Source organism: Neolamprologus brichardi, chromosome 11 (genome assembly GCF_056152115.1).
Source record: "Neolamprologus brichardi isolate AB-2024 chromosome 11, ASM5615211v1, whole genome shotgun sequence".
Classification (NCBI taxonomy): domain Eukaryota; kingdom Metazoa; phylum Chordata; class Actinopteri; order Cichliformes; family Cichlidae; genus Neolamprologus; species Neolamprologus brichardi.
This window is the reverse complement of record NC_142114.1, coordinates 22,905,531-22,928,377: the sequence shown is the minus strand read 5'-3', so window position 1 is coordinate 22,928,377 and position 22,847 is coordinate 22,905,531. Positions and strand designations below refer to the sequence as shown.

Below are 22,847 nucleotides of genomic sequence, written 5' to 3'. Positions count from 1 at the left end.
TTGAATATTGATATTAAAATAAAACGGTAACATAGACATTGTGAGATTTCCTTTTAAATACAACTTATTTTGAGGCACGTAAAAATATTACTTATGTGAACTCTGCAATATGAATGCGTGTATGAAACTTTGAAACCTGCTAAATCCCCAAGAATGTCAAAGTATGTGATGTGTGCCAGGCAGGATGAAGAACCCAAAAGCAAGACTCATACACAAAGGAATAAACTCAAAACGGCAGCTTTATTGCTGTAGAAAAACTTGAAAATAAAATACAAGAAAACTAAACTAGAAACTCAAAACGTGTAGCGCAAACTAGAAAACCAGGAAACAGAGAACCAGAACATTACCAGGAGCATGGAAGAAAAACACAGCACAAAGAGCAAAGGAAGACACATTAAATACACAAAGGATTAACGAGGGAAAGAGAAACAGGAGGGAAACATGTTTCTTATCTTTCTTGAATTTACACACCACTGTTGCTTGTGAAGCTTTCACTCACATGTGCTGTACCAGTGTGCCAGTAATGTGATTTCAGATAATTTGCGGCCTACAGTTGGGTAGTTGCCTTTGGATTTGTTGCTACTTATGTTTTGAATGTATACATACAGTGAGACATTAAATGCAAGTGGCAGCAAAAGATCAGCAAAGTACACAAAAAAGAAACTTTATGCCACAGCCAAAACTTGCGGCCACGACTGTGCATGTATCACACACTGTCAGTTACATGAGGTTTCTTCACCAGTTCCAATTCCTTAATTTTTACCAGCTTCAAGTTATCGAGAGAAGAAAAAAGAAAACTCTCTATGCAGAGATTCAGCAGTAGAGGGTCTTTTTTTAAGCAAATAAAACAGCAGTATTTCTCAGTGCTTAAGTGAGAAATACATTTACATAGTGTGATATAAGATGGTCCTTTTGCCAGTCTTGCTCAGTAACATTTAAACGTGTGCTGAGAAACTTCCTGAAATCTTGGTGCAAAAACAAGGAAGAAACAGAAAATAGAGACGACGAGGGCAGTCAACTGAGATCACTGTGGAGAGAAGAGTGAACAAGAAAGAAAGGAAAAAGGTAAAAAATAAATACAATTCCACCTTTTCTTCTATATGGCACTGCTGACAAAAGTTACTTGTGCTGGACAAAAAAAACTGGTGGACTGTTTCTACATTTGTTTCTGTTGTTGTATTAATTAAATGATACATGATTAAGATAGAGTTTATACATATGACTGCTAACAAATTATGTGACATCCTTTAACATATATTATGTAAAATGTGGACAATCCCTTGTTTTAGTTCTGCATCTTTACATCATCTGCGTTCAAGTTTCTCTGTAGAGGGATAAACTGAACGTGTCACACATCGAACATTTGTTCTCATCTGGGGTATTCTGCTTTTCTCTGAGAGCAGCAATGCTAAAAACATTTTGATTCTTCTCTTCTGTATTTTTGTAATTAGGTTGCAAAACTGGTGGAAGACAGCAGTCTCAAGAATACTGTGTTATCCTTTGTGAACAAAAACTAACAGCAGAGGCTGCTCCTCTGCTGGACAAGTTATTCTGGGGAGGGAGAGACTGGACGTCTAGAGCATCGAACATGTTTGTGCTCATCTGGGCAAATCTGTTTTTCTCTGTAAAAGGCAGCATTGTTGACACAGGTTTGTATCTTCTCCTTTCATGTAATTCTGCTATATTTGTATTTGAATCTTTTTTTCCTGAAATTTATCCAGATGATAAGATTTTATTAACACTCACAATTCACCATAAATTTGTGCCTTTACTTTCATCTGTTGGCTTGTGTGTCAATTTTTAACAATTAATTTAATCTTTTGTGAAACATGTCTCAAGATACTGTTAACTAATATTCAGGCAGATTTCATAACCTGGATATAATACGCTATGAAATGTGAAAACTATAGTTGCTGTATATAGCACAAACAAGCACCTTGTGTAAAAAATACAAGTTACTCTGATATATCATTATATTCATCTTTCCCTTTGCATTAACAGGTGCTTCAGCCTGGGGACGACAACACTGTGTTGGAAGATACTGTATTACTCTCAGTGACCAAGAACTAATAGCAGAGGCTGGACTCTGTGTTGTGATCCCGTGTTCTTTCACTACTGCTGATGAGTTTACACCCAAACATACAGTTTGGTACAAATGTGAAGCATCTCAACACAGTTGCAGTGATGATGAAATAATATTTCACAGCAACAAAAACACAGACAAAAAAGCTCCGTCTGGGTTTGAAGGACGAGTCTCACGTTTGGAGCTGGATGTGAGTCAGAACAACTGCAGCATCATCATTAATGATCTGGAAGAGTCTGATTCTGGATCATATCAGCTCAGAGTTACTGGTGAACTGAATGGGAAACAAGATGGATTCACATTCATTCCAAGAGTAACTGTCTCTGTTAAAGGTATGAAAAGCTATTCCAAGGCCAATCATGTAGAAAAAAGTCATATACAATAACATATTTAGGATTTTTATGGTCTTAATGAAGTATTAACTCTTCTGGGGAATTGTTGACCTCTATGGTAGCTAGTAGGAACTGCAGCAGTTCCTGGCAAAACTACCATCTTCACTAAATAGCTTATTATTTGAACCCAGATTAACGTGCTAAATGAACTTCCGGTAGTTAATTTGGGTTCATTAATGCAATTTATTTCCATTAGGTCTTAATCAGAAGCCCACAGTAATGAGTCCCACACTGACAGAGGGACAGCAGGCCACACTGACCTGCACTGCTCCTGGTCTCTGCTCTGGATCTGTTCCTCAAATCACCTGGACATGGAGAGGAGCAGGAGGGATTGAATCTTACATTACAGGAAACAGGACTGATTTCAACACTGACAATCCGACGTCTTTCACACAGAGACACATCTCAACTTTGACCTTTAATCCTTCAGCTGAACACCATAACACCAGTGTCACTTGCAAGATCAACTTCTCAGGTAGAAAATCTACAGAGGAGACTTTGACTGTACATGTAAACCGTGAGTACTTTGCAACCTCCTATTTATTGTTTGCATTTTTTAAAAATCTATTGAATCATCAGCAGATTCTGAAAAGGAAATAACATGATTGTAAAATGTGTATTTTTATCTCACAGATATGAAAGAAATTACAATCAGTGGTGTTACAACTGTTAGGGAGGGAGATGTTCTGAATCTGACCTGCAGTGTTGACAGTTTCCCTCCATCCATGATTGTGTGGTCTAAACTTGGTTCTGAAACAAACTTGCACAGTTATTCTGGATCAGCCAGGCTTGTCATTGAGAATGTGAAACCAGAACATTCTGGACAGTACATCTGTGAAGTTACATATATGAACAATACCCTGAAAAAGGATGTCAATATCACAGTGATATGTAAGTACAAAACTTTGTGCTTTTAAGCAGAACATTTTTAGCAGTGGTAATATTCAATTCAATTCAATTCAATTTTATTTATATAGCGCCAAATCACAACAAAAGTCGCCTCAAGGCACTTCATAGATACAGAGAAAAACCCAACAATCATATGACCCCCTATGAGCAAGCACTTTGGCGACAGTGGGAAGGAAAAACTCCCTTTTAACAGGAAGAAACCTCCGGCAGAACCAGGCTCAGGGAGGGGCGGCCATCTGCTGCGACCGGTTAGGGTGAGAGAAGGAAGACAGGATAAAGACATGCTGTGGAAGAGAGACAGAGGTTAATAACAGATATGATTCAATGCAGAGAAGTCTATTAATACATAGTGAGTGAGAAAGGTGACTGGAAAGGAAAAACTCAATGCATCATGGGAATCCCCCGGTATCTGAAATGGTGAGTTTAAATTAGTGCTATTCTTTTGAATAACTCTTACAGCCACACCTCGTTAAATATGTGATATCATCTCAACATCTGTGTATATTGGCTTTGAAATGTTTAGATAGTGATACCACTGACGACTTGTATTTTTCATAAATGTCAAAAATGTCATTTAAAATAAGTTTGAAAAGTTGAAGACGATGTTGTCATGCGGTGTAGTAGGACTCAGGCGCAGAGCAGAGTTCAGGGGAAAACAACGTTTATTTACACAGTCACCATTTGCAGATATATACAGTCAGGGGAACGGTGGTCCTAGGTCCGAAAGGGATGTCCGGGATTGGGGTCACACACACGCTAGCTCTTCTTCTTTACAGTGGTTGAAACAACAGGTTAGTTAAGGGTCCGGGGAAAACTGTGCACAGGAGAAAATAAGGTTACACAGAGATCGCAGCAAGTTTACAAAGCTTAAGGATTTGAGGCAGAGGTTCACTGACGTGTCTAGCATAATCATCCAGTGGTGAGGCTGTCTGCGTCCCGGCCTTAAGAGTCCAACCCGTAATCAGAGCCTGACGAGATGCAGGTGTGTGCCAAGGGCGGGAGCCTGCAGTGAGCTCCGCCCTGGCGGGGAGGAGAGAGGAGAATGTACACCAAACACGTGGCCTTGTGGAGCTGGCCGGGCAGACACGGGGACCATGAGAGATGTACAAATGTATATCTTTTATTTATAGATGTAGAGTAAAACTTTGTTTAGAAAGAGGAACACTGTCGACTGCACTATACAGGGGAAGTAAGAGGAAATGTATTAGGAGCCTTTTGAAAACTATTATAATATTGTACAATGACCAAATTGTAATTTGCATTTTATTGACGTTTGTGGCATTTTACACTTTGCATTAATTAAACACACGTTGTTATCATTCTTATCCTGCAAGTTAACATCTACACAGCTTTGAAAGATGTGATTTTTTTTTGGTGTTTTTTGGGGGGCGTTTGGGCATTTTTCTGATTGAACAGAAAATGGCAGTGCCATCTCCTTGCCCTCTCCTTAAATATACCACTGAACTCACTGAAATGTATTTTGCAGATAACAGGACACATCAGATCATTGGGAATACAACTGTTAGGGAGGGAGATGTTCTGAATCTGACCTGCAGTGTTGAAAGTTTCCCTCCATCCATGATTGTGTGGTCTAAACTTGGTTCTGAAACAAACTTGCACAGTTATTCTGGATCAGCCAGGCTTGTCATTGAGAATGTGAAACCAGAACATTCTGGACAGTACATCTGTGCAGTTACATATATGAACAATACCCTGAAGAAGGATGTCAATATCACAGTGATATGTAAGTACACAACTTTGTGCTTTTAAGCAGAACATTTTTAGCAGTGGTCATATTCCTTTCATCTGGTACCTGAAATGGTGCATTTAAATTAGTGTAATTCTTTTGAACAACTCTTACAGCCACACCTCGTTAAATATGTGATATCATCTCAAAATCTGTGTATATTGGCTTTGAAATGTTTAGACAGTGATACCACTGACGACTTGTACTTTTCAAAAATGTCATTTAAAATAATTTTGATAAGTTGAAGACGATGTACGATCTTTTATTTATAGATGTAGAGTAAAACTTTGTTTAGAAAGAGGAACACTGTCGACTGCACTATACAGGGGAAGTAAGAGGAAATGTATTAGGAGCCTTTTAAAAATTATTATGATGTTGCACGGTGACCAAATTGTAATTTGCATTTTATTGACATTTGTGGCATTTTACACTTTGCATTAATTAAACACACGTTGCTATCATTCTTATCCTGCAAGTTAACATCTACACAGCTTTGAAAGATGTGATTTTTTTTGGTGTTTTTTGGGGGCGTTCGGGCATTTTTTTGATTGAACAGAAAATGGCAGTGCAACTTGCCCTCTCCTTAAATATACCACTGAACTCACTGAAATGTATTTTGCAGATAACAGGACACATCAGATCATTGGGAATACAACTGTTAGGGAGGGAGATGTTCTGAATCTGATCTGCAGTGTTGAAAGTTTCCCTCCATCCATGATTGTGTGGTCTAAACTTGGTTCTGAAACAAACCTGCACAGTTATTCTGGATCAGCCAGGCTTGTCATTGAGAATGTGAAACCAGAACATTCTGGACAGTACATCTGTGCAGTTACATATATGAACAATACCCTGAAGAAGGATGTCAATATCACAGTGATATGTAAGTACACAACTTTGTGCTTTTAAGGAGAACATTTTTAGCAGTGGTCATATTCCTTTCATCTGGTACCTGAAATGGTGCATTTAAATTAGTGTAATTCTTTTGAACAACTCTTACAGCCACACCTCGTTAAATATGTGATATCATCTCAAAATCTGTGTATATTGGCTTTGAAATGTTTAGACAGTGATACCACTGACGACTTGTACTTTTCAAAAATGTCATTTAAAATAATTTTGATAAGTTGAAGACGATGTACAAATGTATATCTTTTATTTATAGATGTAGAGTAAAACTTTGTTTAGAAAGAGAAACACTGTCGACTGCACTATACAGGGGAAGTAAGAGGAAATGTATTAAGAGCCTTTTGAAAACTATTATGATATTGTACAGTGACCAAATTGTAATTTGCATTTTATTGACATTTGTGGCATTTTACACTTTGCATTAATTAAACTCGCATTGTTATCATTCTTATCCTTCATTTTTCTGGATGAATTATTACATGTCGGTGTAACTTGCCCTCTCCATAAATATAACACTGAAATCACTGAAATTTATTTTACAGATAACAGGGCTGCTCAGATCATTGGGAATACAACTGTTAACGAGGGAGATGTTCTGAATCTGACCTGCAGTGTTGAAAGTTTCCCTCCATCCATGATTGTGTGGTCTAAACTTGGTTCTGACACAAACCTGCATAATGACACTGGATCAGCTACAATTTTCATTCAAAATGTGAAACCGGATCATTCTGGACAGTACATCTGTACAGTTAAATATATGAACAATACCCTAAAGGAAAACTTCACCATAACAGTAATATGTAAGTACCACACATTGTCACATTACTGGATAACATCACCAGTGATGTCATCAGCAGCCTTATCATCTTCCAGGTTAATTTTGCAGTCGAAGCTGTGAAGAATGATTACATGCCAGTGTTGTGTCCGAACTCCTTAAATAAACCACCTAAATATTCTCCACAGATAACAGGGCTGCTCAGATCATTGGGAATACAACTGTGAGGAAGGGAGATGTTCTGAATCTGACCTGCAGTGCTGAAAGCTTTCCTCCATCTGTGATTGTGTGGTCTAAACTTGGTTCTAACACAAAGCTGCACAATGACACTGGATCAGCTACACTTGTCGTCCATAATGTGACATCAGAACATTCAGGGCAGTACATCTGTACAGTAAAACATCTGGACACAACTCTGAAATCATATGTTGATGTAACTGTGACTTGTAAGTAGATGGCATGTATTTTTAACCTGAAGTTCATTAACATTATAGCTTGCAGCTTCCCTTGTTTTATGATTCTGACTACATGTTTACAGGGCATACAAAGATACAGAATGGCTCAGGATGTGTACTTCAGTCTGAGGGTTTGACCTGTGTGTGCATCAGTGAAGGCTTTCCTTTACCTAACATCACATGGCCTCTGTTGAATCACCACACTGAGTACTCTGTCTTTACTAGTGTATCAAACCACACAGTCAACAGCACTGTCAGTGTAACTGTAAAAAACCATGGCAACAGCACCGTTGAATGTGTCAGCAACAATGGAAATGGAGAAGAAAGAGAGAATCTGCTGATCAATAACAACTTGTCCAAAAAAGATGGTAAGTTTTGTTTGGTTGTTGCTGTTGTTTTAAATGAAAACCCTTTCTGTAACACTTTTAACCACTTGACATTTTTACTACCATTTTTTGACCCATGTAATCTATGACCTATGTAATACATGTAAGACAATCATTAGACTAGCCATTAGGTGTGCTGTATATAATTCAATATGTGAGTTAACAGGTTTTTCATGTTGTTTTCTTTGATTGTAGAGCCGTCATCGGGTCTTAGGTGGCAATTTCTGGAAATTATCATTGCATTTTTGATTGGTGCAGTTCTTTCCTCAGGTGTTTGCTTTTTGGCAAAAAAGTGTTACAGGTACAGAATTATTTTTGTAGTTATTACTAAGGTTTCTCTGTAGATTCAATTTAACATTCATTTCAACATCGTTTCTGTAAATATGCCCTTTTCTACAGGAAAGAAATGACGAGTTCTGGACATTTGAATGACACTTTTGTGATGCTGACACGTCCAGATGACCCACTGGTATTTATGTTGATTCATCTTTTTTGATATAACTTCAAATAATAAAATGGGTTTCTGCACAAATATCTCACATACATTTGGAAGAAGTCTTACTGCTGATGGTAATCCGCACTGGATTCAGTGGATTAACAGCAGCTGGTAGTTGCACATAACCTGATAAAACTCATCATTTCAAGGCATCAAAATAAAAATCTTTCACATCTCTTTGCTACAGAAAGGCAGATGTATATGCATAGTATGTAGATAGGAATCTCTCTCTCACACACACACACACACACACACACACACACACACACACACACACACACACACTTAACCATCTGTTATATTAAAACAACCCCCCCCACAAAACGAACCACTCACTGCACAGCACTATCAGGTGAAACAATAATAAGTCAGCTCAGTCCACCAGGACTACACTAAACAACAACACACAAGACAGTGTCAGGAAAGATGATTGTTTTCCAGAAATGAAAAGCCAATCCTTTAATGAACACTACGCATTATACAACTTTAGATAGGTGCATTATTGAAAACATGGGCTGACAACAAGGCATAGCTGTAATGGTAGGCAGAGGCTTCAGAATAAAGTGACGCTGCCTTTATTCTGCAAGGTGGCGTTTAACACTGCCTAACAATTTACAGGTGCACCCCTAACACCAGCACAATGCAGGTATAGGGACAGATGGAGAGAGAAACCAAACAAATAGGATAGCTTGACTTAGAATATGGCGCAGAACTCACACCCTTTGAAACATGAAAGAATACACACTAGATAAATGGATAGTTTGCACAATGTTGGGCTGCCTGTAGCTGATAACTGACTGAAACAATTTACTTTGTACCTAACAGATATATGATGGTCAGGCATTACAAAACAACCAGACCCTGAACTCAAACAATGGGACAAAAGAAGTGGAATATGCCACCATTGATTTTTCCCTGTTAAAAACAAAGCCAGCAAGGACGCAAGAAAGCACAAAGACGGAGTACGCTGAAATCAAGAGGATAATAAAAAAAGAACAAGAAAATGATGGTGGAGACGACGGTAAAATGTTGGAGGGGGAGATGAAACACTGTGAACCAGAAAAGAAGGGCGAGGAAGATGAGGCAGTGTACTCCACTGTGAATGACATAATAGATGATAATTGAGGAATTCTTTTGTATAGTTGCTAAGGATAAATATTGATCTCTTCAGATGTAATGGATGGATTGATGGATGGATGGATTTCCATTTTGTGTTTGAATGACAACCTTTTGAACAATTTTCTCTATGTTGTAAACTTCACAAATATTAACAAATCAAATCTTACAGGGATGAAAATGTTACCTCTGAATATAATACTCTGCAATAGTTTAATGATTACACATATTAGAAAAATGTCATGGTTAAGCAATTTTTAGATGTCTATACTTCTTTACTATAAAATCTTGCCCAATGACATTTAGCTGTAGTAGTAAATATAGTGGCTTATCTTTTTTTTTACTTTATTCTTGATGTATTTTGCAGATTTTTAACGGTTCAAGTTTCCAGGTGGCAGATGGCCAACGCTGACATTGTCTGGCCACATATATTTGAAAGTGTACAGCCAAATGACCTTTGGAGTTTCCTTTTAGTGCTTTCACAAAATGCCCTTTTAAACCATGTTTTTGTGCTTTGTATTCTTGCTGAAAAATGTACGTCTTTTTGCTTAGTAAATTTATTTTTTCCCTGTCTTGCATAAGATCATTTATTTTCTTTTTGAGTTTTTATCCGACACGTTCATCAAGTCAAAATGTTTATTTTGACCAAATCATTTGTTCTATACCAAACAATCTAATTCAAGCTAATGATATAACTAGCTTCAGTGGTTCTAATGCTAATGTCAAAAGTCCCCGAACACTCCTTAAGTACACAATAACAATGCATGTGTAAGGGTTCTTAAAAACAATATACAAAAGTCTTTACAGCTTAAAATTACAAGCAGTGTGCTTGCTCACTTTCAACAAGCACACTACAGTTTACATATTATTTGGGGCTGTTTTTAAGTTGCTTGCTCAAACAACAGTCTTCTCATTCCAGCAGTCAAAATCAGGTTATGACAGTAATGATGAAATTCCCCTTTTTCAGTATGATAACGTGTTTTCCTACAAAACAAAGCGTGCAACATTTTCTTCAGGAAAGGCATATCAGCTCTAAGACATGGCCAACAAGTGCTTAAAGTGCAAAGAATATAAACAATTTTTGATTTTATGGCTACAAAATATCAACACTCTTTATATATTCATATACTATTTATTTTCATTTACTTGCCTCTAACAAGGTTTTGCATTCATCCTGATCAGTATGCGCCATCTAGTGGCATCTTTGAGTAACATAAGTCAAGTACAACCGAACCCAGCATCTGCACTTAAAGACACAACAAAATTTTAAAAACTCATCCTGCTTTTAACTCAATGATCTTGTACAAAATTATCTGTGATTTTTACATGATCATAACCATAAATATTTTTTATAGCTATGTTTTTAATTTATCCATCTTGTACACATATTATTAACCCTTAACACACTATGTATGATTTTAACCCTTAGCGTTATATTCCTGGTGTGTCATGGTTCTTTTATACTTTACAGATAAGTGGACCACCTCTGCATCCTCACTAAGGGTGGCTCTTTTATGTTTGTTTCAGTTTTCAGCCCCTGAAGTTGCTGCTTACTCTTTGCTTATAGCTTCTTCTGCAGAGGTCCTCATTCCCATCTCCTCCAGATGTAATTTAGGAACTAGGAATTCCTTTAAGGCAACACACTGAGATAAATTTCCAAATTACAGGCAGAAGGATGGAGAAGAAAGAAATGGAAGCATAAAATGTGAGAGAAATGAGAAAAGCCCACACTCTCAATAACATCCATCTCCAGATTTAAATGTCATGAAAATGTTATTCATGCTTTTGTTTTCTCTAAGCTACTGTAGATGACTTCAGCTCTGTTCAGCAGCACATTTTCTCATTGGTATTAGAAAATAGACCAACATACTGCAATCCTGGCTATTGACTTGGAATTGTCACTCATTCTTTTTAAAGCATGTGGTGTCTTGGCTCCAAGTTAAAAGCACCACACGTGTTGACCCTATAGCAATCTTACATTCTCCCCTCAAGTGTTGTTTTTAGGGCTATTCCAAAATAAAAGCCTAAACAATGTTTTTGCCGTTAGGGCTCCTAACTTTGGAATAACCTGGACATAACATTTTGTCGCTACCCCAGTTTCCTCTTTTTAGTCCTTCTGTTTAGTTTTATTCTTTTTTTTATTGTTTTATTTCTTTTTTACTTATCTTATTTTAATTGTACTTGTCAGTCTTTGACTTTCCAAGTACAGTGGGGCAAAAAAGTATTTAGTCAGCCACCGATTGTGCAAGTTCCCCCACTTAAAATGATGACAGAGGTCAGTAATTTGCACCAGAGGTACACTTCAACTGTGAGAGACAGAATGTGAAAAAAAAATCCATGAATTCACATGGTAGGATTTGTAAAGAATTTATTCGTAAATCAGGGTGGAAAATAAGTATTTGGTCACCTCAAACAAGGGAAATCCCTGGCTCTCACAGACCTGTAACGTCTTCTGTAAGAAGCTTTTCTGTCCCCCACTCGTTACCTGTATGAATGGCACCTGTTTGACCTCATCATCTGTATAAAAAACACCTGTCCACAGCCTCAACCAGTCAGACTCCAAACTCCGCCATGGCCAAGACCAAAGAGCTTTCGAAGGACACCAGGAAAAGAATTGTAGACCTGCACCAGACTGGGAAGAGTGAATCTACAATAGACAAGCAGCTTGGTGTGAAAAAATCAACTGTGGGAGCAATCATCAGAAAATGGAAGACATACAAGACCACTGATAATCTCCCTCGATCTGGGGCTCCACGCAAGATCTCATCCCGTGGGGTCAAAATGATCATGAGAACGGTGAGCAAAGATCCCAGAACCACACGGGGGGACCTGGTGAATGACCCGCAGAGAGCTGGGACCAAAGTAACAAAGGTCACCATCAGTAACACACTACAACGGCAGGGAATCAAATCCCGCAGTGCCAGACGTGTTCCGCTGCTGAAGCCAGTGCATGTCCAGGCCCGTCTGAAGTTTGCCAGAGAGCACATGGATGATACAGCAGAGGATTGGGAGAATGTCATGTGGTCAGATGAAACCAAAGTAGAACTTTTTGGTATAAACTCAACTCGTCGTGTTTGGAGGAAGAAGAATACTGAGTTGCATCCCAAGAACACCATACCTACTGTGAAGCATGGGGGTGGAAACATCATGCTAAGGGGACAGGACGACTGATCCGTGTTAAGGACAGAATGAATGGGGCCAAGTATCGTGAGATTTTGAGCCAAAACCTCCTTCCATCAGTGAGAACTTTGAAGATGAAACGAGGCTGGGTCTTCCAACATGACAATGATCCAAAACACACCGCCCGGGCAACAAAGGAGTGGCTCCGTAAGAAGCATTTGAAAGTCCTGGAGTGGCCTAGCCAGTCTCCAGACCTCAACCCCATAGAAAATCTGTGGCGGGAGTTGAAAGTCCGTGTTGCTCGGCGACAGCCCCAAAACATCACTGCTCTTGAGAAGATCTGCATGGAGGAATGGGCCAAAATACCAGCTACTGTGTGTGCAAACCTGGTAAAGACCTATAGTAAACGTTTGACCTCTGTTATTGCCAACAAAGGTTATGTTACAAAGTATTGAGTTGTATTTTTGTTATTGACCAAATACTTATTTTCCACCCTGATTTACGAATAAATTCTTTACAAATCCTACCATGTGAATTCATGGATTTTTTTTTCACATTCTGTCTCTCACAGTTGAAGTGTACCTCTGGTGCAAATTACTGACCTCTGTCATCATTTTAAGTGGGGGAACTTGCACAATCGGTGGCTGACTAAATACTTTTTTGCCCCACTGTAGCAGTAGCACAACTCTGATATTTGATATTTTTATGCCCAAGCAAATAATATGCTGTTCTAGTAATTTAGTATTTTCTTCTTGTTCCTTTCTAACTTTCAGTTGTTAACATGATAACTGTGTATCATAAAGAGAATGCTTACATTGTCAGTTTGAACTGCAGGTTATCATCGGACAAATACTGTCATTGTCTTGACCTACGACAGATGCAGGAAGACCGATACAAAAACTGTGCTATCCTTCCTGAACTGAATATAATCTTCATAATCTACATTATGTTTCTTTGGTGAGATATTACATCTTCGTTTATTATTTTAAAGGCTTTTTTTCATGCATGTGATATCACTCACTTTCTATTTTCTTATACAGGAACTCAAGAAAAAAGTTCAACTCAAAAAAGGAAAGGAAGCAAACTCTGGCCTTTCTGTTCCAGAAGGAGAGTTCATTTAAACCCTGAGTCAGTCACTGGGGTACTTTAGATCATCTGAAATTGTCCAACGATTCACATACATTTCATCTGAGATTTTAGAAGCTGCCTTCTGGAAAAAGTACCAGAGCATCCGGGCCCTCACTATGAAACTACGGAAAAGTTTCTTCCCCCCAAGCTGTCAGACTCCTGAACACTCAGGGACTGGAATGACACACACACACACACTCACACACACACACACACACACTGAATTGTTACATTATTCTTACAATGTTACACCTCAAGTTTAACAAGAGGTTTCCATAGATACAGCGAGCACGTCAGTGCCTTATATGGTGTTAAAATACACAGTACAGCTGTCACACAATACAAATACGTTACAAAAAAAAATTGCTGAAGTATTTGCAGAGATGTTGTATGCAGCTGAAACGGGGAAATGCTGAGTGGCATTCTTTATTTTATTTTGGGCATTTTACTCCATTTAACCTACCATTTTAATACATGCAGATGTTAGTTTTTGACAAAGCCCATTAATGGCAATACAGTTGTTCTATTTGTGTGTTACTCTGTTAAAGTCACGTAAAAAAAAACAAAAAACAAAACAAAACACAAAAATCACAATGATATGGTTTTACTGGTATTTAAATTCCTCAAATATATTTTTCCTACTAAACACTAATTATTCAATCAATGAAATGAAACATATGTATATCATACAGAGTGTGATGTAAAGTTCAGTGTTATGCTGATAAACATCTGGAAATCCTGTTGCAAAACGAAGGAAGAAATAGAAAAAAGTGAGGAACAGAAACTTTGAATTAAAACGTCAGCACAGATCAGTTTGGACAGAAGAGAGAACAAGAACAAGACAAAAATAGGTAAAGATGGTTTTCAAGTATATACTTTAAACTGCAGATGAACCATATTTTGTTATATTATTTAACCTGTTTTTATCTTAATTATTTTATACTAAAATATTATTGATCTCACTGCTGTAATAACTATGAGTTAACTGTGTATAATACTAACATAAAACTGTCCTGTTGAGTGCTTAACTATATAAAGATTAAGTCTTTGGAGCAGCCGTAGTCCTCGGTAAAGGATGTACACATCATAATTACAACATAAATAAGCATGTGACATAAGATGTGACTTTCATGAGATGTGTGACTGTAGCTGGAGTCTTTCCTTTGATGTAATTTCTGAATGTTTATTTTTAGCATTAATACAAATTTGTCCAGTGGAGGAAGAGACTGAACGTGTCGAGCATCGAATATCAAGCATGTCTGTCCTCATCTTGGTCGCTCTGCTTTCCTCTGTGACATGTAGCAGTGCTGACATAAGTTTGTATCTTCTTCTAAGTAACCTCCTAATTCAGCTGATATTCAATAATCTTTTAACATTTGCATATAAAACTGTTTCATAACATGTATCCAGATTATAAATTATCTATTATCAACCAGAATTTATCATAATTTAGTATTACTACTGTCTCAAGTAGTAATGTATCAAGGATCAGACATGATCTTTTACTGTTTGAAACTAAAAACTGTCTATTTTTTTATATTTCCCTTGCATTAATAGGTGCCTCAGCCTGGGGACAACAACACTGTGTCAGTGGATACTGTGTCACTCTCAATGAGGGAGAAGTAACAGTAGAGGCTGGGCTCTGTGTTGTGATCCCGTGTTCTTATAGGACAGGTGATGGCTTTACACCTAAACATATAGCTTGGTATAAATGTGAAGTATCTGAACCAAGATGTGGTGATCCTATCATGATATTTCACACCAACAACAGCATTAAAGTTCAGTCTGGGTTTAAAGGGCGAGTGTCCTTTTTGGAGCCTGAGCTGAGCCAGAACAACTGCAGCATCTTCATTAATAAGCTAAAACAATCAGATTCTGGATCATATCACCTCAGAGTTATTGGTGAACTGAATGGAAAACCTGATGGATTTTCATTCTCTCCAAGAGTGACTGTTTATGTAAAAGGTATGAAAATGTAGACTAAAACAAAAACATGCTTGAAGTCTTAAACACCCAAAATGTATAACCAAAAATTAAAAAATGTATTGTTTCCCCATTAGGTTTTAAGCTGAAGCCCACAGTAATGATTCCCACACTGACAGAGGGACAGCAGGCCACACTGACCTGCACTGCTCCTGGTCTCTGCTCTGGATCTGTTCCTGAAATCACCTGGACATGGAGAGGAGCAGGAGGGACTGAATCTTACATTACAGGAAACAGCACTGATTACAAGACTGAGAATCTGACTGATGTAACACAGAGTCTTGTCTCAACTTTGACCTTTAACCCATCAGCTAAACATCACAACACAAACGTCACCTGTAAGATCAGTTTTACAGGTGAAACAATTACAGAAGAGACTTCAACCTTGAATGTTAACTGTGAGTACTTTGCTACAAACATAAAATGTTGTGAACCTTGTTGAATTGTACTTTTGGGGGGAAATGTAAAAAGTTATTTTTTGTCTTTTTGACTCATAGACTTGAAAGAAGTTAAAATAAGTGGTGTTACAAGGGTGAAGGAGCATGAATCACTGAATCTGACCTGCAGTGTTGAAAGTTTCCCTCTATCTCTGATTAGGTGGTCCAGACTTAGTTCTGACACAAACCTGCAAAGTGATTCGAGATCAGCAACATTTATAATCCGAAATGCAACAGAAAAACATGCTGGACAGTATGTTTGTATGGCTCAATATATGAACAATACTCTGAAGGAGAAAGTCACTGTAAGGGTGATGTGTAAGTTCACAATTTTGTGCTTTTACAGAAAAAATTTTTTTTAAACGTCTTCTGAAAAAGCGACAGCACTACTTTCATAAAGAACATTCCTGGAAAATGAATGTAGTCATAGAAATGGAAACATTGTAAATATTGTGTGTATATTAAAGAGAAAACCTCCAGTGAGATTCTACAATAATCAAATTGTCCTTTAAATGCTGATTGATGGAAAATAACTGTGCACATGTTAAAGACACTGTATCAGTTTAGTTTGTTGTTAACATTAGCATCTACAATTTAGTGCAGAAGCTCACTCATATTTTTGTGGTAAATGGTTATATGGTATTGTCTCTTTCCTTAAATAAACCAAGTAAATGTGCTGCACAGATTACAGGAAACCTCAGATCACTGGGAGAACGGTCGTTAAAGAGGGAGATGTTCTGAATCTAACCTGCTGTATTGAAAGTTTTCCTCCAGCTCTTATTGTTTGGAATACGTTGACTTCCAATATAAATCCTTACAATGGAACTAACACTGATCTGTACAATGACACTGGATCAGCTACACTTGTTATCCAGAATGTGGCAGCAGAACATTCTGGACAATATGTCTGTGCAGCAAAACATCTGGATACAGTTCTAACTGTAAATGTCACCGTGACTGTGACTTGTAAGTAGACGGTAATAATCTTCTCAAATCTGCAGTTCACTAATACACATAAGTTTATAAACCTGACAGGTAGTCAGCTTCAGTATTGTTTCTGATAGATGAAAGACCATTCTTCCAAAAATTCTACCTCTTTTTGGTGTTTCAGTGACTATAGTGGAGAGCACTATTAGAGAAAAATAAAGCCAAAACAGAAAATTTCCCTCAGTGTGAAAAATATTGGATTCCATCACAGTATTACATTTATTGTTTCATCCCACTTTACTTGTGTGTCCCACAGATAAAAGGAAACTTCAGATCACTGGCAATACAACTGTAGAAGAAGAAAATGTTCTGAATATGACCTGCAGTATTGAAAGTTTCCCTCCAGCTCTTATTGTGTGGAAAAAAATGAGTACAAACACAAACCTTCATAGTGGAACTTACCTGTATAATGACACTGGATCAGCTACACTTACCATTCCAAATGTGACAGCACAGCATTCTGGACAGTACATCTGTACAGCAAAACATCTGAATACCACCGTGACATCTTATGTTAGTGTAACTGTGACTTGTAAGTAGACAGTACTAATCTTCTAGTAAAGTTTAGAATTTCACATAATTGTATAAACATGATAGGTAGCCAAAAACCTTGATCTGTATTGTTACAGTAAGCCTGTTTTAAATGTCATGACATAAAGATAAAGGTGGGTAAGAAAATAGAAATACATTTTCAAAAATAAAATAATAGTTATCAGGCCACAATGCACTGCCAGAGCAGCTACTGTACAATTTGGCATTGTTTCTCTGGAAAACTACTGGAGCAATGGAACAGTTTTTTGAAAGACATTCCCTCTTTTTGTGTTAAATTTATATTAAAATATTTTTGTTTTAGCCATTTCATCCTTTCTTAACTTAAATAAATTACCAAAATGTGTTTCACAGATTCAAGGCAACCTCTGATCATTGGGAATAAAACTGTTAAAGAGGGAGATGTTCTGAATTTGACCTGCAGTGTGGACAGTATCCCTCCAGCTCTTATTGTGTGGAAAGAACCTAGCTCCAACACAAACCTTCATATTGGAACTTACACTGATCTGCACAATGACACTGGATCAGCTACACTTGTCATTCAGAATGTGACAGCAGAACATTCTGGACAGTACATCTGTACAGCAAAACATCAGGACACAACTCTGATTTCTTACATCAATGTGACTGTGACTTGTAAGTAGACAGCACTAATATTTCACTATAATATATTGGAAAAGTAGCCATAATTTTATTTAAAGGTTTAATAAAGTGTAAGGAGAGATAGAGGTGAATTGGTAAATTAAAAGAGAGATAACATAGATTATCTTATTATGACCCTTCATCAATACAAAATGTAATATCATCAAAAGTCCACATTAATTAAAACACTTCCTAAAATATTTAGACCAAATTATGACTACCTTACCAGCATATGTAAGTACTAAACACTACCCCAAGGAAACTTATTATCGATTGATTTGCCACTGTATTAAACAATGGATTTTAATTGCATTAATGTTATTAATGACATTATTAACTATTATTCCCAAGGATATTCCCTCTTTTAGTGTTTTGATGTGAATGATACTGAGCAGTATGAGGAACAAGGAAACTTAAACCATGCCAACAAAAACATGCTCCCTATTATACTTGAGAATAGTCAGATATCATCTTATCAAAAGATATTCCCACTTTCTGTGTTTAGGTATCTTGAATAATTATTTTGTTTCCCTCCATACTGTAAATAACGACGACACTGGTGTCCCTCACTGCATCATCAAGGCAAAAATAAAGCCGAAACATGCTAGCCAAAATGCCCCCTACATGGAAAAAGTATTGTACAAAATCACTGTCTGGGTCAAAAGTTTAGTCATCCATTAGAATATACAAATATTTTTTTATTTTAGCCATTTCATCCTTCTTTATCTTAAATAAATTACTAAAATCTATTCCGCAGATTTAAGGAAACCTCTGATTATTGGGAATACAACTGTTAAAGAGGAAGATGTTCTGAATTTAACCTGCAGTGTGGAAAGTATCCCTCCAGCTCATATTGTGTGGAAAAAACCTAGCTCCAACACAAACCTTCATACTGGAACTTACACTGATCTGCACAATAACACTGGATCAGCTACACATGTCATCCAGAATGTGACTGCAGAAGATTCTGGACAGTACATCTGTACAGCAAAACATCTGGACACAACTCTGACCTTATATGTTGATGTGACGGTGACTTGTAAGTAGACAGTACCAATCTTCTACTATATTTAGTTCAGCTCTGTTCTCACCTGTTTCCATTCATCGTCAGTATCCAGTGTATTTAAGCCCTCAGTTTCCCTCAGTTTCTTGTCTCGTCATTGCCTATTCCTTATGTGTGTTGTCAGTTCAGTCCACTTAATCAGTTTAGTTTACCTTCCATGTCTGGGACTCTCCACCATTTGACCTTAGAATTGAAGAAGCTTCTCGGATGAGAGGTGAAACGTCTTCAAGCAACTTAAAGAAGTCTAGACACTTTTCTTTGCAAGCTCCTTTGACTACGATGACCTGGATGACTGAGAACCTTCACAGACATATCTTCCATGTTCTGTTCATCCCATCTTTATAATAAACACCATGCCCATAGTCAGTCAGTATGTGCGTCCTGCATTTGGGTACTCTCTTTCCATTCCCAAACACCTGACTCTCAAGAAAGAGTTCCATAGCACAGAGTGTGATTTGCCTTCAATGTTTGAATTGGGAAAAGAGAAATACAAGTGAATTGAAATCTAATTATGGATGAGATACCAATATTACTTCTATTCCCAAGGATATTCCCTCTTTTAGTGTTGGGATGTGAATCATGGAGAGCAGTATGAGGAACGAGGAAACTTAGTCTTTCATGATTCTTTAAAGGTTATCTTGAATAATTCTTTTTTCACCCTCCATATTATAAATTGCTGAATTCTGTTCCACAGATAAAAGGAGACCACTGATAACTGGGAATACAACTGTTAATGAGGGAGAGGTTCTGAATTTGACCTGCAGTGTTGAAAGTATCCCTCCAGCTCTTATTGTGTGGAAGAAAGTTAGTGACAACACAAATCTTCAGAGTGGAATTCACACTCATTTGCACAATGACACTGGATCAGCAACACTTTTCATCCCAAATGTGACAGCAAAAGATTCTGGACAGTACATCTGTGCTGCAAAACATCTGGACACAATTGTGACCATAAATGTCAGTGTGACTGTGACTTGTAAGTAGACAGCACTAATCTTGAATCGGAAATTCATATTCATACCAAACTCACAATTTACTTTGTTTTATGATCTGGCATTTCTTTTTACAGGGCTATCAAATATTCAAAATGGTTCAGGATGTGTGCTTCAGTCACAGGTCTTGACCTGTGTGTGTATCATTGAAGGGTTTCCTTTACCTACCATCCAGTGGTTGCCCCTCAAGAACAACACTGAGTACTCTGTCATTACTGCTGTGTCAAATGACACAGTCAACAGCACTGTCAGCCTAAATGTAGAAAAGCATGGCAACATCACTCTTGAATGTGTCAGCAACAATGGAAATGAAGAAGCTAAAGAAAAATTCACAATCCACAACAACTCTAAAAAATATGGTATATGTTTTCAAATAAATACTTTTTGACCACTACAATTAGATTTTTGTAGTAACACATAAGAAAACATTTAACTTGTGCAAAATATAATAAAGTAAAAATATGCTTTTTTTCCATGTTGTTCCTTTGAGTGCAGAGCAACCGTTAGATTTAAGCAAGGGATACCTAAAAGTCATCATTGCCTTTTTGATTGGGACACTTCTTACAGCAGTTGTTTGCTTTTTGGCCAGAAAGTATTACAGGTACAGCATTTACTTTTCTAATTATTATTAGGTTTTCTCTGTAAATAAGGCTGAACATGAATTTGCTTATTAAAAAATATAATTCTCAGAAAAAAACAGAAGAGCTCTGGAAACCTTCATGAGACTTTGGAGATGGACAGACGTCAAGATGATCCACAGGTAGTAATGTTCAGCTGGCATTTTTTATATAACTGGTAAAATATGAGTTTTTGCTCACATGTCTAGAATGCTGAAGTGGCCATATTTACACTTTATTGATTAATACTTTGTAATTGTTTTTGTACTACTAAAAGTCTGCAAAGTTGCAAAGATCCAAAGCTTTTGAAATTAAAAACATCAAAACCAATTTGAAACCATTAAACAAGTACTGCATGTGGATTATAGTGAAGTTTCAACTTTTTAAGCATTGAAAGAAGTTTCATTTAAACTGTAAAAAAGGTTTCTACAATTTGAAAGGAAATGGGCCATTTTCATTCCACAATGAACTGATTTCTTTTACATACCCACCATTTGTTTGTCCGCAAAGTTTAGTTCAAATTGAGAAAGTTCATTTGTGCATAATTTCACTAACGGATCAACTGAAAACATGTGTTAGAAGAGAAACAACTGCTCATAATGCCAGTTATTTTGCAAGTGTTTAAGCCTGAAAGCATTTTTATGAATTGTGTTGGGATTCAGTTTGAAATGTGTATGGTCAAACTATAAGGTTTTGTTACCCATACTCATAGAGTTATGACTACAGATACAGTACAATCAAGATTGTGTGCCAACCAGACACATTCACTAATCATAGCAGTCTGGACTTGCAGACTAAGCAGGAAAAGAGATGCTTTATAACACTGAAACCTGCGCACTTATTCTGGTGAACCAAAATCTAATCATGAACCTATAAATGAGCAAACATGCATCTTTAACAGCCATGATCAAAAACAACAAATACAAAAACTGCAAAGCATGACAGTAATTCAAGATTCAACATTGCATCAAGTTGATTGTCAAGCCAAAAAAAAAAGTCACAACAATTTAATAACAAAAGAATGTAAAGATACCAGATAGAAATGAACAACTAATATTATTTACTTTCTATCTAACAGGTATATGATGGTTCCCTATTAGAAGAAAATCAGACTCTCAACTTAAACCGTGGACCAAAAGAAGTGGAGTATGCTGACACTAATTTATCCCTTTGAAAAGAAATAGTGCCAGGGAAGCATTAAGGAGGAAAGCAATAAATGATGCTCACATTAAGAAAGTAGTACAAGAAGAAGGTGGAGATGATGGTGGAGAAGAAGGTGAAAGTGGAGGTGGTGGTGGTGGTACTGGAGATAAAAGACTGTTTTCCAGAAAAGGAGGACGACATAAGGATAAGTATTTGTTTTAAATGTCCATCTGGTCAGAAAAAAGTGCTTGTGGCCAATATGGTTCTCAGTTTCAGAAAATATTAAATAATCAAATGTTCCAGTGTCAGCTTGTCTCTCAAATTATCTGAAATAGCATGATATTTTAGAAAATGTCATGGTTGATACAAGTTTTAGATATGTCTTTATTATATTAAAATCTCCAGTTCAATGTTAGTCTTAAATCTGTATGTTGTGGAATGATTTTTCCTGTTTTATTGTTGACATGGCAAATGCCCACCCTGAGATTGTCTTGTCAGAAACATTGAAAAGATATAATTAAAAGTGTGTACATTTATTTACGAATAAAAGTTGCTTTTTTACCATACAGCTACTTAATATTTTGTTCTCAGTATTTTGTTCTCAGTAATGTATTTTTCCCAGTTACCAAACTTCATATCTAAGGTCATGTATTTTCTTTTCTCTGAAAACCTCCAGCTTGTAAGAAATTTCCTTATGTTATGTTGGCATGGGTATCCACCATATTGTTCCAGTGGCATTTAAAATTGAATGACATAAATTTAATTTATACAGAGCCAAATCACAGTTGCCTCAAGGCATTTAATATTGTAGGGTAAAAAACCTAACATATAAAACTGAAAAAAAAAAAACCTGTGAGATTTGACACTCTCTACCCTTCACACCATTCACCAATAGGGGGCAGTGTAAACCAGCAGCGGTAC

The 22,847-nt window shown here is 37.0% G+C and overlaps 2 protein-coding genes across 2 annotated transcripts; both read left to right on the top strand.

Annotated features, from left to right (window-relative positions):
* Window positions 1–1,588: 1,588 nt before the first annotated feature.
* On the top strand, window positions 1,589–9,274 carry LOC102779741 (sialic acid-binding Ig-like lectin 16). The gene is made up of 10 exons (XM_087848370.1): window positions 1,589–1,649; window positions 2,002–2,415; window positions 2,672–2,992; window positions 3,109–3,366; window positions 6,580–6,837; window positions 7,001–7,258; window positions 7,351–7,635; window positions 7,849–7,954; window positions 8,053–8,122; window positions 8,975–9,274. The coding sequence occupies exons 1-10, from the start codon at window positions 1,589–1,591 to the stop codon at window positions 9,272–9,274; spliced, it is 2,331 nt and encodes a 776-aa protein (XP_087704496.1).
* Window positions 9,275–14,743: 5,469 nt separating this feature from the next.
* Window positions 14,744–22,240, top strand: LOC102795858 (immunoglobulin superfamily member 10-like). Its single transcript, XM_087848368.1, has 13 exons — window positions 14,744–14,829; window positions 15,071–15,478; window positions 15,574–15,894; window positions 15,994–16,251; window positions 16,618–16,899; window positions 17,177–17,452; window positions 17,824–18,105; window positions 18,869–19,150; window positions 19,869–20,150; window positions 20,244–20,525; window positions 20,662–20,767; window positions 20,857–20,926; window positions 21,862–22,240. Exons 1-13 carry the CDS (start codon window positions 14,769–14,771, stop codon window positions 21,955–21,957), a joined length of 3,006 nt encoding a protein of 1,001 aa, XP_087704494.1. The 5' UTR covers window positions 14,744–14,768; the 3' UTR covers window positions 21,958–22,240.
* The last annotated feature ends 607 nt before the right edge of the window (window positions 22,241–22,847 follow it).